This window comes from Aotus nancymaae, unplaced genomic scaffold (genome assembly GCF_030222135.1).
Source record: "Aotus nancymaae isolate 86718 unplaced genomic scaffold, 86718_ANA_hifiasm-v0.15.2.pri h1tg000022l_1, whole genome shotgun sequence".
Lineage (NCBI taxonomy): Eukaryota > Metazoa > Chordata > Mammalia > Primates > Aotidae > Aotus > Aotus nancymaae.
The window spans coordinates 2,115,162-2,132,716 of record NW_026988435.1 but is presented as its reverse complement, the minus strand read 5'-3'; the positions used below and the strand labels follow the sequence as shown (position 1 = coordinate 2,132,716).

The following is a 17,555-nucleotide window of genomic DNA, read 5'->3' as shown; positions in this document are numbered from 1 at the left end:
AGAGGCACAGTGAGTTCACACAAGTATCTGAAGCCTAGATGAAAATTTTTAAATGCATTTTTTTGAGTTTAGAGATTCAAATCAATTTATCGTTGGTATAACATGGTGTATCAGTCTTTGGTCATTGAAGATAAAGGAACTTTCAGTTTGGGTTTAAATACAGAAAACTTTTAGTTTAGTAATTTTCTTTTAATTTCAAAAGAAACTGTGGTTTTTATTTTTCAGTGTTGAAAATGAGCCCATGAGCACAAGTCAGAAAAAGGAAAATGTACTTTCATCAGACGCAGTAAAGGTATAGTTTTAAATTAATATTATTTTATATCAAGCAAATACCTTAAACTACTGTGAATTCTTTTAGATTCTGTGATCTTATTTTACATTTCAAAAGAAACACTGTATAATAACTTTTTGTAGAAATCCAGAGCAGTTCTGTCATACACTTGCATTAGGAGGTGGGATGTGAGTCTGGACCAGTGGGGAAGCTCTGGGAAGGGAGTGTGCAGAAAGGTGTTCTTGGCTTTGTCACTAGCACAACTGTGTGATCTGCAGCTGAGGCATTTCATTTCTTTGTGTCTTTGTTTTCTAATCTGTAAGTCAGATCACATGACCTCCATGGTCTGTTTTTCCTAGGAAGTTCTGGTATTTATGAGTTTTCTGAAATGCTGTAAAGTAATGGTGCTTTTGGAGGGTAGAAGTTAATAATCTGTTTCTACATGTCATTGCTCTATGTTAGATGTATTTGGTTAGCTTGCATGTCATTCTCGTCTTCTCTAAGAGGACAAGCGCAAAAAGTAGCTAAGCTACACACCTACATAGGCAATTCTCCACGAGTAGTTGAAAATCCTCGAAAATCACTAAAACTTGCGATCTCTCTTTTTATTCATAAGTGATTTTCTAGAAATTTGATGTTTCTGGTTTCTAGGTATGTGATCATGTTTTGGTATCTATCCCACAGTCATGGCTTTTGCTTTCTTTTCACATGATTTGGGACAGTCAAGGAGAAAATTTGATCTTTCTGGGGATTTCAGAATAAATTAGCATAGTCATTGGAAAGACCAAAAAATCATCTCAATTCTTCATTACTGATGTGGGGCACTTTTTAATAGTCTAAAAAACTATATAATGCCTAAGTGCATTACACATTATAAAGACAAAGTTGTTTTAATTTTTTATTTCTGCCTTCTCCATTATAATAAAACATAAATATTTATTGAAATGAAAAAATGAAGATCACCTCGCTTACCTTTCTTCACTCCTTTGTGAGTCTGGCTACTAAATCCTCCTATTGGTGGTTTTATAAAATGTCTTACCTACTTCTCTTCTGCAATCAGTTGTTAATCAGCCTGCTGGTTTACCATTGTGTGGGCTTTACAGCTGCTGCTGCTTTTTCAGCTTTTCCATGCCTTGAGTTGCCCTACTCAAGACTCTTAGTTCTAAGGCAGTAAGTGAAACTTGCCCTTGTATTGTTTTACAGAAGCCTGTTACTTCTGAGATCTCCAACTGCCAAGGTTCTTTGGTTACCGGTTTTGTCATTCCATCTCTTAATCCCTCATCGCCTCTGTACTCACTCTTGATCTTTACCAAACCTTCCTGGGTTCTTTGCTCCCTTTTCTTCTCTTGGTCTCTGCTGCTTTCCCCGTTCAGCCTATACCTGCTGGTTTATTTTAGCATACTTTCACCAGAATAAATCTTCAGTTTTCAAACTTGGATAAATTCAGCCTCTTATTTCCAGTAGTACTGTTTTCTACCTACAGAGGCTCTGAAACTTGCGTCTTTGTGAATTCAGTAATATATTTGGCAAATGTAATAGCTGGGACGCTATGCTAACAAGCTTTTCTGTCCATTCTTACCTTATTTTGTATGCTGAGGAGAATTTTATTTTGGCATCTCAGCCCCTAAGATAGCATGCAGTCATGAGACCGTTTCTCTTGTGAATTGAGGCCTATAAAGTTACTTATATATGGAAACTCAGTTATCCCGTAATAGAAAGGATACCACGGCATTTTGTTTCTGGGGTATCCTGTGTATTTTAGCTCATGTAACTTTTTTTTTTTTTGAGATGGAGTCTCGCTCTTGTCACCCAGGCTGGAGTGCAGTGGTGTGATCTCAGCTCATTGCAACCTCCCCCTCCTGGGTTCAAGCAATTCTCCTGCCTCAGCCTCCAGAATATCTGGGATTGCAAGCATGTGCCACCACATCTGGCTAATTTTTTGTATTTTTACTAGTGACGGGGTTTCACCGTGTTAGTCAGAATGGTCTCAATCTCCTGACCTCGTGGTCTGCCCACCTCGGCCTCTGAAAGTGCTGGGATTACAGGTGTGAGCCACCGTGCCCGGCTCATGTAACTTTTTTTTAAAACCTTCTGGAAGCTACTGGTAGGATTTCTTCAGCCTAGCCACACAGACCCAGTTGTTTAGGGACTGCTGCTACCAGACATCATAACAAATATGTATTTTGGTAACATCAACAATTTTTTTAAATGCCATGCCTTTAAAAAAAAGTTAGCAACAGCATTTATTATCTTGCTGTTTGAACAGTCTGAACTGAAAATTTTTCATTTAGCAAGGGGCAGAAGTCATACCATTTGTTTTCTTTCTAATAAAGTTTTCTGAAACATAGCACTTCAATACAATTTGGCATTTTTTTGCCATGCTTTTATCTTGTTAACCTGAATTGTATAATGCTTTCTGTGATAAGAGTAAAAATGTCCAGCATTTCCCACTGGAGTCTGAACCGTAACAGATTTATGTAAACATAACCTTATATAGTCTTCTTTTTGTATTTGACCTTAGGATACCAAGTGATGATGTCAAAGACTGTTGGTTGCAAGACAAGTTTGAGCTACAAAAATTAATTGTATTTTTAAACAGATCATTTTATATTAACTTCGGAATCATAAAATTTTTGATACTTAAAATACCACTTACATGCTACACAAATTTTGCTGTTTTGCTAACATTGGTGGCTACTTCTAACATTTGCATCTATTCTTCTACTGGATATGTATTTTTTGTTAATAAGGTTTTTATATCTAACTGGAGATGCTTCCGGAAATTGAGTCCACATTCTACCATTGTCTTGTAAACTTACTCTTGCTTCATTCATGTCTACTTTGTGTTATGCCCTGCTCTCTACTACCTACGTCAGATCAATGTTTATCTCTTTCTCTCTTGCAGGGCTAAATTCTCAAGCCCCCGCCTTGACCACACCATGTGCGGTGGTATTGGCGTCCTTACTTACTGCCTTTCCTTGGGCCTTGCCTTGACTGCTGCTATCCCTCCATCTTCACTGGCTTCTTCTGGTTTGCATCAGGTCTCTGTGTTTCTCTTTAAATATATGAAACTTAAAACAATGTTTTTGTTTTCTTTTTGTGTCTGGTTTCCTTTCCTTTTAGTCTGTTATTCTGCTTTACTCCTACCTTTTACCTCTAAATTCCTTGTGCAGTCTGCCTTAAGCATTGTTCAGTTCTTAATGATTTCTGCTCTGACTCCTGTGTCTCTTCCAGTTCCCTCTGACATTGGAAGCCTTGTACTGTGTCTGGCACATGTCATGGATGGTCAGTACGTAGTCACTGATTGAATGAAAGCTATTCCATGAAACCAGTTACATTCATGTTCACCAGTGACCTTTGCTGACCACATTCAGCAACCTTTCCCTAGTTCTCATTCTGTTTAACCAGTTGAAACAGTTTTTTTTTTTTTTCAAGCCTGTCTCTCCTTTTCAGAAATTTTCTTTAGTTTATATTTGCTTCTTTGATATTGTCCTTTCTTGGTCCCACTCCTACCTCTGGCTACTTCCTTCAGTTTCCTTCATTGATTTCTTTTGGCTAAATAGTTTTCCGTGAAGTTGTTTCTGAAAGTTTGCAGTTCTCCTCAGCGTCAGTCCTCTGAAGTAATAGCTTCCAATCTTTTGATGTCATCTTTTGGCTCCTGTGTCTTTATCATCTAGAGCTCCAGACTGATTATCAGTGTTTCAGACATTTCTCTATGGATACTCCTTTGATCTCAAATTCAATTTCTCCAAAAGCCTTAATATCTTCAGAGAATGTTTTTTAGCTTTTTGTTTTTATTCTTTCTTGGGAGTGTTGGTGGTGGAAGGTAGGGAGGATTATCTTACTGTTTGGGTAAAGGAAGAGCCCTTGGGCTCAACTAAATTTGAAGATTTTTCAAGCAAACGCTTAGTTTTAATCCCATGTCTGACACTGCCTTAAGTGGTACGTAGTGTCTTCAAATCCTGAGTCATTTCAGATTACCTATGGGATGAATTGTTTTGTTCCCCTTAAGTTCAGAGTCCCTTTTTGCAGTCACTTAGGTAGAAGCTTTCTCTGCTCAGTTACTATGCTTCCATCTGCTTTTGCCTTCTAAACATTTTCTGAAATATCTTGCCTGCTGTATTTGGCCATTTTTGCATTGCTGTAAAGAATTACTGCGGCTGAGTAATTTATAAAGAAAAGAGGTTTTATTGGCTCACAGTTCTGTAGGCTTTACAGAAAGCGTGGGACCAACATCTGCTCGGCTTCTGGTGGAAATCACAGCAGATGGCAAAGAAGGAGAAGACATGTCACATAGCAAGAGCAGGAGCGAGAGAGAGGGGAGAGCTGCCACACACTTTTAAACAGATCTCACGAGAACTCACTCACTATTGCAAAGACAGCACAAAGCCATCCATGAGAGTTCTGCCCCCAAGACCCAGACACCTCCCACCAGGCCCCACCTCCAGCACTGGGGACTATGTTTCAATGTGAGGGGACAAACATTCAAACTGTATCGCCTGTTACATCTATTCTCTTCCTGTCTTTGTACTTATAACTAAAACAAAACAAAATAAAAACACACCCTTTTGCTGTCATTTTAGAATATTTTGTTCAAGAGAAAAAAAATCAATGTGTGTATTCTATCCAGTGTTAAGCAGAATTTGTATCTTTTTTTATGTAGTTGACAAAAGCAAATCTCAGGTTAAGTCACTTGATACCACTCCCACTGGTAATGAACAGAGGCAAGAGAATTCAGAGGGAGTTATGTACCATGATTCTTCCCATTTGTCTACTGAATTTATAAGCTATATTCATAAGCTTCATTTATCAAAAAGAAATCCTATTAAAACATAAAAAGAACTATGGCACCAAGTCCTTTTCTAGAAATGAGCCGTGAGCTAAATAAAATGATTATATCTGGACCACAGGTTGTAGAGCCTCCAACCCAGGCCTCATACATTGATGATTATTATGCATCTTCTCCATAGCGTGGCATCTGCCTTATATAAAATTCACCACTGGTCCCATTTTAGAATTGGTGCTCATGACTAATTATACAACTTTGGTGAAGGGGTTAGCATCTTTTAAGAGGAAGTATTTGGTGTATGCCTGTGATATTCCTGGAGATAAAATGAAATTAATAAGTATCAACCTAATGCATATTAATATCTCATATTAATGACTCATAAATTTATTTCTGATAAGTAAATCACTTATTACAAATAACCACATTTTTTTGTCGCCACTGTTTATTAATTGACCTGTCGAAATGGAAGAATTGTAGCTCAAGAATATCTCACTGAAGAAGAATGATCACTAATTGTTCTTTACATTAACATCTGTATTCAGAATACAGAATTACGTAGTAAGATGAATATTTTAAATATATGCATCTGTTCATATTTTGATTTTGTGTAGCTCTTCTTTCCTTATTTGGTTTTCAATTCTTTCTCAGTCAGAGTGAAATGGTAGTCAAATTTATATGTGTTAAATATTGTCTTGGTTAAAGGGAAATTAATTATGGAACCAATTTTAAAATATTTATGGCTTTAGTTTATGCTTGCTGTTGCTATCTTTGTTTGTTTGTTTGTTTGAGGTGGACTCTTGCTCTGTTGCCCAGGCTGTAGTACAGTGGTGCAATCTTGGCTCACTGCAACCTCTGTCTCCCAGATTCAAACGATTCTCCTGCTTCAGCCTCCCAAGTAGCTGGGACTATAGGTGCATGCCACCACACTGAGCTAAATTTTTGTATTTTACGTAGAGACAGAGTTTCACTGTGTTAGTCAGGATGGTCTTGATCTCCTGACTTCATGATCCACCCGCCTTGGCCTCCCAAAGTACTAGGATTACAGGCATCAGCCACCGTGCCTTGCCTGTTTCTTTTTTAACAGACAGTTCTTGCTATGTCCAGCTGGCCTCAAACTCCTGGGCTCAAGCAATTTGCTCACCCTGTCTCCTGAGTAGCTGGGACTGCAGACAGGCATACACCATTGCTCCTGGTGCTTGCTGTCTTCTTTTCTCAGCAGTGCAAATAGTTGCAGCAATATCATGTTAGTTTAACACACAGATTTTTATACGTCTGTTTTTCAGACAAAGAGCACCCCTACCCCAACAGTAATTGTACTTGCAACCGCATATATAAATAGATTACAGCAATGTTTTCCTGTTGATGGTGGGAATGATTTGCCTGGAGCTTCACAGTCAGCCCCTATTCTCTGCCTCTGCATTCCTGGCACCTCCTTGGCATAGTTTTGAAATTACATGTGTAATGATGGAAAGAACACAGTCTTTGTAACCAGATATGCCTGGACTTAAATCCCAGATCTTCCAGGTGGTGGCTTGGTAACTTTGGGAAATGTATTTAATGTCTCTGAACCCTGGTTTATTGATCTGTAGTAGGGCGGGTCCTTATTTCATAGAGGTGTTTCGGAATGAACTGCGATAACATGTTGAGTACTGTACAATGCCTGACACAAAGTAGGTACTCAGTAAAATGATTGCCTTCTTGCCATACAAAGTCTGGCTAAAACTTAGAAATACTGTAAATCTTTGCTTGAAAATGGTGATTTATTCTGGGTGAATAGTATAGAAAGCAGATATTTGAAATACTGATTCTGTATAATGCTTGAGAATAAGGTATAAACAAGAAGGTATACCATATTCAACTTTAGCTGGAAGTCAAAATCTTACCTCTTGATTGCTTCTAAAAAAAAAAAAAAAAGTGAGTGCTATTGGAGTACCCGAAATGGAAAATGCACTGTGTGTTACCGTGCTGTCCACATGACCAATGGACTGCCAGGCTTAAGCCTGTCATTGTGGCTGATGGTAGTTTGGAGACTTGACATCTTATAGTTATTAAATTGACTGTGTTGGAAGGTACCATCCATAACTGGAATGGTCCTACATTGTGGTGTCATGGAATATCTTATCAATATGGAAACTGAGTATGAAGGATCATGTATGTACTCTAGATTTTTGTGAGAAAGTTTGCCTTTATAGGTGTCAAATATGGATTCTGGAACACGAGAGTGGGCCCCAGAAAGCTCTTAGAGAATCAAAAGCTTTTATTATTCTGGCCCAGTGCTTTTGCTGAAATACTTATATCATAACAGGAGGGAATGGCTTTCTTCTCATTCCTTTTCTTGTTCCTTTCTCTCTTCACTTTATATACCTGCCCTGGTTGATTTGATTTCTGCCTGCATCTTAGCCAATGACTAGCTCATGTATGTTCCTTTATCCCAGCATATCTTCTGAGCTCCAGGATGATAAAGCCAGCTCTTTGATGGACCTCTCCTCTCAGATGTCTCTGAGTATAGTTTGACACACTCAAAGTTAACAATTTTGTTTTAACTTCCTGTTATTTCTAGAGGTACCACCACACTACCCAATCTTGACACCTGGGAATGAATCTAGTATTTTACCTCCCTTCTCATTGCACTAAGGCCCATCAACAGCCCTTCCTTCATACTCATACCCATTTATACGGTATAACTCATACTTTTCTTATTTAGATCAGCAATTTTCACCCATATGTTTCCTCTGAGGTACATGAGAGGTAACTGTTTTGGGTCACCCGTGGTTAAGAGCACTTAATGTGCTACATATAACTACATCTGTTTATTAAAAATTATATAGATTTGAAAACAGTGAAAGTAACATCCCAGATATAACTCTGATTCTATACCAGAACACTTTTAGAAGGTAAAATTTTAGCTTTGAAAACAATCTTAGTAATAACTTATTAATTACATCTTAGAACTGATCCTAACACTGAGGCATGATGATATAAAAGTTGCAAATAGCTTGTTGTTTTAAACTATAACCAGCTACATTTAGGCAAAGTGGTTGCCCACATACCTTGCCTGTTGTCATTTTCTAGTGAAAAGAATAATTCTGTGATAACGATCTGATGTTATCTTTGAAGCAACATTACTTTAACAATAGGAGTATAAACAGTTCTTCTTTACACCTAACATAACTTGTAAAATCCATTTATTGAAAAATATTGACGTGAATATATATAAGTAGTCACTAAGGAGTTAATCAGACAGTCCACCACAAATGAAATCCATTATAAAGGCACTGATTTTAAGATTTAAGCATCATCCTGTAATCCCAGCACTTTGGGAGGCTGGGGCTGATGGATCACTTGAGATCAGGAGATGGAGACCAGCCTGGCAAACATGTTGAAATCCCATCTCTATTAAAAATACAAAAATTAGCCAGGCATGGTGGGCATGTGCTTGTAATATCAGCTACTTGGGAGGCTGAGGCAGGAGAATCACTTGAATCTGGGAGGCAGAGGTGGTGAGCCAAGATTGCACCAGTGCATCGCAGCCTGGGTGACAGAGCAAGACTTCGTCTCAGAAAACATAATTAAAGCTATAACTCAAGATAGTAGCAATAATAAATTGATAAAGTATTTTTCTCAAAATCGGGAATATCAAGTATTGGTGGTGGAATTTCAACTTTTGGCAACTTTTCCAAGTAATATGTGACGGCTAGACGTCTTAGTAGAACACTAACTAGAATTATTTAATAAGGAGTGGGTTTTAATTTATGAATGCCAAATTTTAGTAACCATTAATAATTTAGGTAATAGTCCTACTCACGGTGAACGTATGTAAGATTATTGTTACCCTATATCCTGTGGTGTCAAGGAAGACATAGAATGTTAGAGCTACACACTGGAAGAACGTAAATGTAATTTCCATCCTGAAAAACTTGAATTGGAGAAGGAATTTTCCAGGCAAAGAGAACAAGGGATAAGTCCCAGCAGTGGGAATAGCACTTGTAAAGATAATGTGAGAAAGAGAAAGGTAGGAAGGGAGAGAGGAAGGAGAAGAGAATAAATAGTAATGTTTATGAAGACAGTAGGTATTGCAAGCATTGTGAGTGGTGAGAGATGAAATTAAGAGTAAGGCACGGGGGCTAGACCCACCAAGACCTGGAGGGCAATGCCAGGGAGCTTGGATTTTATTCTGATGGCAAAACTCAGCCATTGGAGGGCGTTTTTTTTTAGTTGTAGTCTTGCTCTTGTTGCCCAAGCTGGAATGCAGTGGGGAGATCTCGGCTCCCTGCAACCTCTGTCTCCCTGCAACCTCTGCCTCCCAGGTTCAAGCGATTCTCCTGCCTCAGCCTTCTGAGTAACTGGAATTACAGGTGTCTGCCACCATGCCTGGCTAATTTTTGTATTTTTAGTAGAGATGGAGTTTGGCCATGTTGGCCAGGCTGGTCTTGAACTCCTGACCTCAGGTGATCTGCCCACCTCGGCCTCCCAAAGTGCTGAGATTACAGGCATGAGCCACCGCGCCTGGCTTGGAGGGCTTTAAGAATGATCATATTTGGCTTCTAGAAGATTGCTGTGGCTTTCGTCTGGAGAATAGAGTGAGGGATAACAGATGTGGAAGCAAGGATTCTGGTTAGACCACTGATAACACTATTCTAGGGGCGAGGTCATGGTGATGGTGTTCTGATGTTTTGTCTGACTTTAACAAGTGGGAATTTTATACCTTATAGAAGAAGGAAAAAATGAGACAGCATGGCCAAGTTCAGTTTGGGATGTTTTGAGTTTGAGGTCCAGTAAAGCATCCAGGTATGGAGACGGATGTCTGGCTGACAATTTAGGAGTCTGAACTGGGGATACAAATATGAGGATCATTTGAATATTCGAATCTGTGGGAAATAGATTTCATAAGACCATGCAGGAAAAGCTGGTCTAGGCTGGAAATTAGAGGAGCGTGTTACATAAGGGGTGGCTATAAGAAGTGAATGGGAAAGAGATGGAGAGAGTATTCAGAAGGGAAACCTCAGAGTGATGCCGTGGAATCTAAAGGAAGAATGGTTTTCAGGAAGAGATTCAGTCTCACATTCTGCAGACACATCATATAAGATCAGGATAGAAGAACAGTTCACTGGATTGATTAGTCATTAGAATGGTATCTCTGAAAAGCCATGGTTAGCATTACTGGGGAGACAGCCTGATTGTTGGGACTTAGGAAGTGATTGGGAGTAAAGGGAAAGAAGACGGAGAGGGTTGGTAACTCCTTTCTAAGGAGGTTAGTAATGGGGACAGAGGAGGAGGTTGTCCCAAATATACTTTTGAATGGTAGAGGCTCACAGAAGGGTCAGATCAGCAACTGAGGTTCCTGAGGGACACCATGGATTATGAACTGGTGCCCTGGTGGAGGAATTAGCTTTGGGAGGTGGAATCGTTCCTTTCATTGCAACGGCCAGTGAAGGAAGTGGGCTAGATGCTGCTGCTGCTGTTGCTGCTGTGATGTAGGTAGAGGAGAGGTGGAGTCAGGACTGTGAGGGAGGGTCTCTCCGAAAAAACAAGACTTTCTGAGCTCTTCTGAGATACTCTTCCTGATACTCTTCTGACATAGTCTTTCTGAGAGTTTTCTGAGCGAGTGAATGGGATAGTTGAGGGGATGGCTAAAAGAATGTGAGAAAGGGTTGAAATAACTGCTGTGAAAAATGGGGGGTTGCAGACGGATTTTGTGCTGAAGCTGTAAATCATGAATGATTGGCATCCTGAATCTGTTTAGCTCTGCATATCCCTGCACATTTTTAAAGTGAGACTCACTCACTTATTTAGAAAAGAGAAATCTGGAGTTTTCCTGATAGGCATGACCAAGGAACAAAAGAAAGAGGCTTTGAGGTAATTGGCCATATTTGAGATATGGATAGAAAAGATAGGAACATTTTTGGGAACTGAAACGGACAGAGTTAGAATCAGGACAGAAACTGTGATGAGGCAGGAGAACTGGTGTGATGGGTACACCCAGGACAATTGGGTAAAGGAGGTGGAAAGATGAGCAGGTGTGAAAACTGGGGAATGCCTGAGATGCAGAGTCCGAGGCGGCACAGTTATGTGTCAAGACGAAGGTGAGGGTTAGTCAAAGGGGCAGGGAAGTGGGGAGTGGAAGTGGAGGGCATTCGAGTTGAGAGTGCCAAGGAACCCAGGTGGGGTGGGGAGTCAGGGTGTCTTTTAGTTATGGTCATTCTTGCCATAATTAAATACTGTGGTATCACAATTGTGGTTTTGATTAGCATTCCCCTGATAAATTAGTGATGCTGAGCATTTTTTCATATGTTTGTTGGCCATTTGTATATCTTCTTTTGAGAATTGTCTATTCATGTCCTTAGCTTACGTTTTGATGGGATTATTTGTTTTTTCTTGCTGATTTGTTTGCATTCCTTCTAGATTCCAGATATTAATCCTTTGTCAGATGCATGGTTTGTGAAGATTTTCTCCCACTCCGTGTGTTATCTGTTTACTGATTATTTCTTTTGCTGTACAGAAGCTTTTTAATTTAATTAGGTCCCATGTATTTATCTTTGTTTTTTGTTGGATTTGCTTTTGGGGGTTTTTGGTCATGAATTCTTTGCCTAAGCCAATGTCTGGAAGAGTTTTATGGATGTTATCTTCTAGAATTATTATAGTTTCAGGTCTTAGATTTAAGTGTTGGATCTATCTTGAGTTGATTTTTGTATAAGGTGAGAGATGAGGATTCAGTTTCATTCTTTGACATGTGGCTTGCCAATTATCCCAGCACAATTTGTTGAATAGGATGTCCTTTCCCCACTTTGTTTTTGTATGCTTTGTTGAAGATCAATTGGCTGTAAGTATTCGGTTTTATTTCTGGGTTCTCTATTCTGTTCCTGTGGTCAGCATGCCTATCTTATACCAGTACCATGCTGTTTTGGTAACTATAGCCTTGTAGTGTAGTTTGAAGTCAAGTAACATGATCCAGATTTGTTTTTTTCCTTAGCCTTGCTTTGGCTATGCAGGCTCTTTTTTGTTCCGTGTGAATTTTAAGATTGTTTTTTCTCGTTCTATGAAGAATGATGATGGTATTTTGATGGGAATTGCATTGAATCTGTAAATTGCTTTTGGCAGTGTGGACATTTTCACGATGTTAATTTTACCCATCCATGAGCATGGGATGTGTTTCCATTTGTTTGTGTCATTGATGATTTCTTTCAGCAGTGGTTTGTAGTTTTCTTTGTAGAGATCTTTCACATCATTTGTTAGGTGTATTCCTAAGGTGGTTTTTTCTTTTTTTTTTTTTTTGGCAGCTGTTGTAAAATGGACTTAGTTCATGATTTGTTTCTCAGCTTGGTCATTGTTGGGGTGTAGTAGTGCTACTGATTTGTATATATTGATTTTATATCCTGAAATTTTTCTGAATTCACATATCAGATGTAGGAGCTTTTTGGATGAGTCTTTGAGGTTCTCTAGAAATACGACCATATCAGCCAACAGTGATAGTTTGACTTCCTCTTTACCAATTTGGATGTCCTTTATTTCTTTCTCTTGTTTGATTTCTCTGGCTAGGACTTCCAGTACTATATTGAATAAAAGTAGTAAGAGTGGCATCCTTATCTTATTCCAGATCTTAGAGGAAAAGTGTTAACTTTTCAACATTTAGTATGATGCTACCAGTGGATTTGTCATACATGGCTTTTATTTCATTGAGGTACATTTGTTATATACTTATTTGTTGAGAGTTTTTATCATGAAGGGATAATAAATTTTATCAAATGTTTTTCTGTGTCAGATGATGAAAAGGTTTTTATTCTTTATTCTGTTGATATGATGTTTATTGAGTTGTGTATGTTGAACTCTCTTTGTATCATTTCCACTTAATCATGGTACACAATCTTTTTTATGTGCTGTTGAATTTGCTTTGCTAGTATTTTATTGAAGATTTTTGTATCTTGTTATACTAGGATAATGGCCTGTTGTGTGTGTGTGTGTGTGTGTGTGTGTGTGTCCATGTCTGGTTCTTGTATCAAGATAATGATAGCCTTGCATGATGAATTTTTGAAGAATTCTATCTCCTTCATTTTTCTGAAATAGTTTGAGAATAATTGGTGCTCTTTAACAGTTTATTAGAATTCAGCAGTGAGGCTGTGCAGTCTTGGGCTTTTCTTTGTTGGGAGACTTTATTACTTATTCAACCTTGGTACTAATTATTGGTCTGTTCAGGTTTTCTATTTCTTCTTGCTTCAATTTTGGTAGATTGTATATGTCCAGGAATGTATTCATTTCCTCTAGGATTTTTTGATTTGTTGGCATATCATTATTCATAAAAATTCCTGATGATCTTTTGTATTGTTGGTGGTATCAGTCATCATGTCTCCTTTTCAATTCTGATTTTACTTAGGTCTTTTCTTTTTTCTTAGTCTGATGGTTTATCAATTTAATTTTTATAAAAAAACAACTTTATGTTTCATTGCTCTTTTGTATTATACTTTAGTCTGAATGCCATTTATTTCTGCTCTGATTATTTCTTCTAATTTGGGGGTTAGCTTATTCTTGCTTTGCTGTTTCTTGAGGTGTATTGTTAGGTTGTTTATTTGAAATTAAAAAATTTTTTTGATGTAGATGTTTGTTGCTATCAACTTCCCTCTTCTGCTGCTTTTGCTGTATCCTATAGGTTTTTATATATTGTGTTTCTGCTTTCATTTGTTGAAACAAGTGTTTTAATTATCTTCTTTTTTATTGATTCGTTAGTCATTCAGGAGCATATTGTTTAATTTCCATGTATTCATACAGTTTCCAAAGTTTCTTTTGTTATTGATTTCTAGTTTTATTCCATTGTGGTCAGAAAAAGTACTTGGTATGATTTTCATTTTAAAAAAAAAGAATGTTGAAGCGTATTTTGTGGCCTCAAAGTGTGTTCAGAAGAATATTCCATTTGCCGATAAGAAAACTATGTATTCTGCAGCTATTTGTATAATTGTTTATTAGGTCTATTTGATCGATAGTGAAATTTAATCTGCTATTTCCTTAAGTTTTTTTTTTTTTTAAGTCTAGATACGTCCAAAGTTGAGAGTGGGATTTTGAAGTTCCCAACTATTATTATATTGGGGTCTATCCCATTGGGTCTAATACTATGTGCTTTTTATATCTGGGTGTTCCTGTCTTGAGTGCATATATATTTACAAGTTTTACATCCTTTTGCTGAATGGATCCCTTTATCATTGTGCAATGACCTCCTTTTTTGACTTGTAGTTTGTTTTCGGCTTCCATTTGTATGGAATATCTTTTTCCATCCATTTACTTTCATTCTGTGTGTGTCTCTATATGTGAAGTGAGTTTCTTGTAGGTAGTATATAGTTGAGTCCTGGTTTTTTATTCATTCAGATAAACTATATCTTTTCATTGGGGAATTTAACCATTTACATTTAAGGTTATTATTGATAGATAAGGTACTCTTGTCATTTTGTTAATTATTTTCTGATCATTTTGTATATATACATTGTTCCTTATTGCTTATCTTTGTGGTTTTCCGTCATGATAAGGTTTGATTACTTTATCTCATTTATGTAACTTCTCTTTCAGTGAACTCTATGCTTTTATAGTTTTATGATGGTAGTTATTGTTTTGCTTCCAAATATAGAGCACCCTTAAGCATTTCTTTAAAGTCTACCTAGTAGTAATGAATTTTCTCAGTTTTTATTGGTCCAGAAAGGACTTTATTTTTCCTACATTTCTGAGGGATGGCATTGCCGGGTATGATGTTTTTAGCTGAGTTTGTTTTTTTTTTCTTTCAGCAACTTGAATCTATCATTCCATTCTTTTCTTGCAAATAAGGTTTTTGCTGAGATATATGCTGTTATGCTGTTATTCTGATGGAGATTCATTTGTATGTGACTTGACACTTTTCTCTATTTTTAGAATTCTCTGTTGACTTTTGACTTATGACTATAATGTGCCTCGGGAAGGATCTTTTGAGGTTGAATCTATTTGGGGACTTTTGAGCTTCCTGGATTTAGATGTCTATATTCTTCCAAGACTTAGAAACTTTTTAGCTATTATTTCATTAAACAGGGTTTCTATGCCTTTTCCCATCTCTTTTCTTCCTGAGCTTTCCTTATTCCTTTTTATTGTTTGATTGGATCATTTTAAAAAGCCTTTCTTCTTTATTGTCTGATTGGAGTACTTTAAAAAGCCTTTCTTCAAGTTCCGAAATTTTTTTCTGCTTGATCTAATCTATTATTGATACTCTCCATTGTATATTTTATTCACTGAATTTTTCAGCTTGAAGATTTTTTTATGATACCTATCTTGTTGACTTTATCATTCATATCATAAATTGTTTTTCTGATTTTATTGAATTGTCTATCTGCATTTTTTTTTTTTTTTGTATCTTGCTGAATTTCCTTAAGATCATTATTGTGAATTCTTTTTTAGGCATTTCATAGACTTTCTGTTCTTGGTTGTCTGTCACTGGAGAATTACTGTATTCCTTTGTGTCACATTTGTTGCTTTTTCATGTTTCATGTGTCCCTACATTGTTACATCTGGTGGAATGAGTATCTCCTTCAATTTTTGGAGTAGCTTTTGTAGGGAAAGATTTTTTCTGATAGATGTCATACAGGGTGTCTGGCTTTGGATTTGGTTCTAGGTAGGCACAGTAGAGTAGTCACAATATGATATATATATATATATATTTTGGCTGTTGTCAACATCTGTGAGTGCCTCAGTGGCCTAGACTATGTGGGTCTGTGGAGGCAGTGATATGGCTTTGGTTTTGCTGGGGGCAGTATCATCAGTGACAGTAGTCCCCTGGCAGGCCTGTTACCAGTTTCTGGGTGGTGTGTGTATGCCATTCAGCTCTGCTGATGAAGAGGCCACAATCACTGGTAGTGTCGGGCTCCTGGCAGCCTGTTTTTGGGCCCTGTTGGGGTAGTGCACATGTGATGCTTAGCAGTTTCACTGCTCAAGGGGCAGGGCAGCATTGTCTACACGTTGATCTTGTTTACTATACCAGTTACCACAACACCCATCACATGCCAAAGGTTGCTTAAGGAGGTGACAAAATAATGCTTATTTTTGCTAATGCAAAAAAGTTCAGACATCACTAGAATGTGGGTTCCATAAAAGAAAGGATTTTGGTACCTTTCTCACTGTTGCATCTAAATGCCTAGAGTAGTGTCTGTGATTATTTATTGAATGAATAAATACTTTAAAGTTACATTGAACCTAACTGCTTTTTTGTTTACATAGTTTTAATCTGTTCATTTGGGGTTGGATTCCCCAGAAACATTGTTTCAAATCCTCTAAATTTTGAGAGCCCAAATCTTGTTCTACCTTTATGTTTCTCCTTCATCTTTTCTCTCCTTTCACTTTACTGAGGTCAGAGCCATTTGTTGGACCTTACTGTCTTTTCACTTACAGAATTTATAAGGCTTTAGCCACTCTCCTTGCCACTTTACTTGGTAGAGAAAATGTCCGTCTCTCCAATGCTAATGCTTTGTCTTTATTAGAAGTATTATAAATTATATTGTTCTCTTCATATCATCACCTCCTGCCTTTCCTTCTGGAAACTGTCATCCATCCCTTTATACCATAGTCACTCCCTTTCCAACAAGGGTAGAGCTGATGCACAAAACAGTAAGTTCTGTCTTGGACTTAAAACGTCTTTGACAAAATCTGGTATAAAATCTCTGAAAAGGTTTCCCGTCTACTTCTGACTATTCCTATTTCCTTGCTAGCTACTCACTATTTAGCACCTCAAGTTTTGGACTGAACTTACGAATTCTTGAACTGTTATGACTATTTCTCCTGCATTCTTAGGGCTTTTCAATTTCTTCATTTATTACACTAAGAAACATTTGAGCACCTCTTATTATCAGGCATGTTTCAAGGTGGTAGAGATTCTGCAATGAATAAAATAGACAAAAATCTTTGCCTTTGTGGATGTTACATCCTAAAGGAAGAAACACATATTAAATGTTGTAGGTATGTGATGTGTGTGTACTTACTGTAATAGTAAGTACAAGGAGAAAAAATAAAACAGAAGAAGGATAGGCAGTTTTACAGTGGAAAGGTCTACTATTATAGATCATGCTGAGAGAATTTTCATTGACGAGATGATTTTCAAGTAAAGGTCTGAAGAAGGTGAGAGTGAGTGAGTCATACAGGTATCTGGGGGATGAACATTCTAAGAAAAGAGAAAAGTAAAGGCAAAATTCCCAAGGTGGCTGGCTGTGTGGCTGATGTTTTTGAAGACCAATGAGGAAGATACTTCTCATCTTTCTTGAGCTCACAGTGGCATTTGGCATTCTTTACTCCCGTCTGCCTTTTGAAGTGTTCTTTATTTCTTTGGAGATCTGTGGTATTCTAGAGAGACTAACCTGGTCTGGTGTTGACCTCCTCCATCTCTTTCACTGGTTTCTTCTTTTCACTGTTTTTGCCTATTAATCTTTTTTTCCATAGGGCTTTTCTGGTGATTACTCTTTTTTTCCTGTGTACATTGTGTATTGCTAAACTGCATTCTTCAGT

The 17,555-nt window shown here is 37.6% G+C and overlaps 1 protein-coding gene across 2 annotated transcripts in view; it reads left to right on the top strand.

The window, feature by feature from the left end:
* Positions 1 to 17,555, top strand: part of CRYBG3 (crystallin beta-gamma domain containing 3) — a 133,597-nt gene that overhangs the window by 22,102 nt on the left and 93,940 nt on the right. The window contains exon 2 of one of the 2 annotated variants that reach the window (XM_012474147.3): positions 226 to 292. The exons of the other annotated variant lie outside the window; for it this stretch is intronic. Coding sequence (XP_012329570.2) covers positions 226 to 292 — 67 coding nt within the window. The remainder of the gene's footprint in view (positions 1 to 225; positions 293 to 17,555) is intronic. 2 annotated transcript variants of the gene reach the window in all.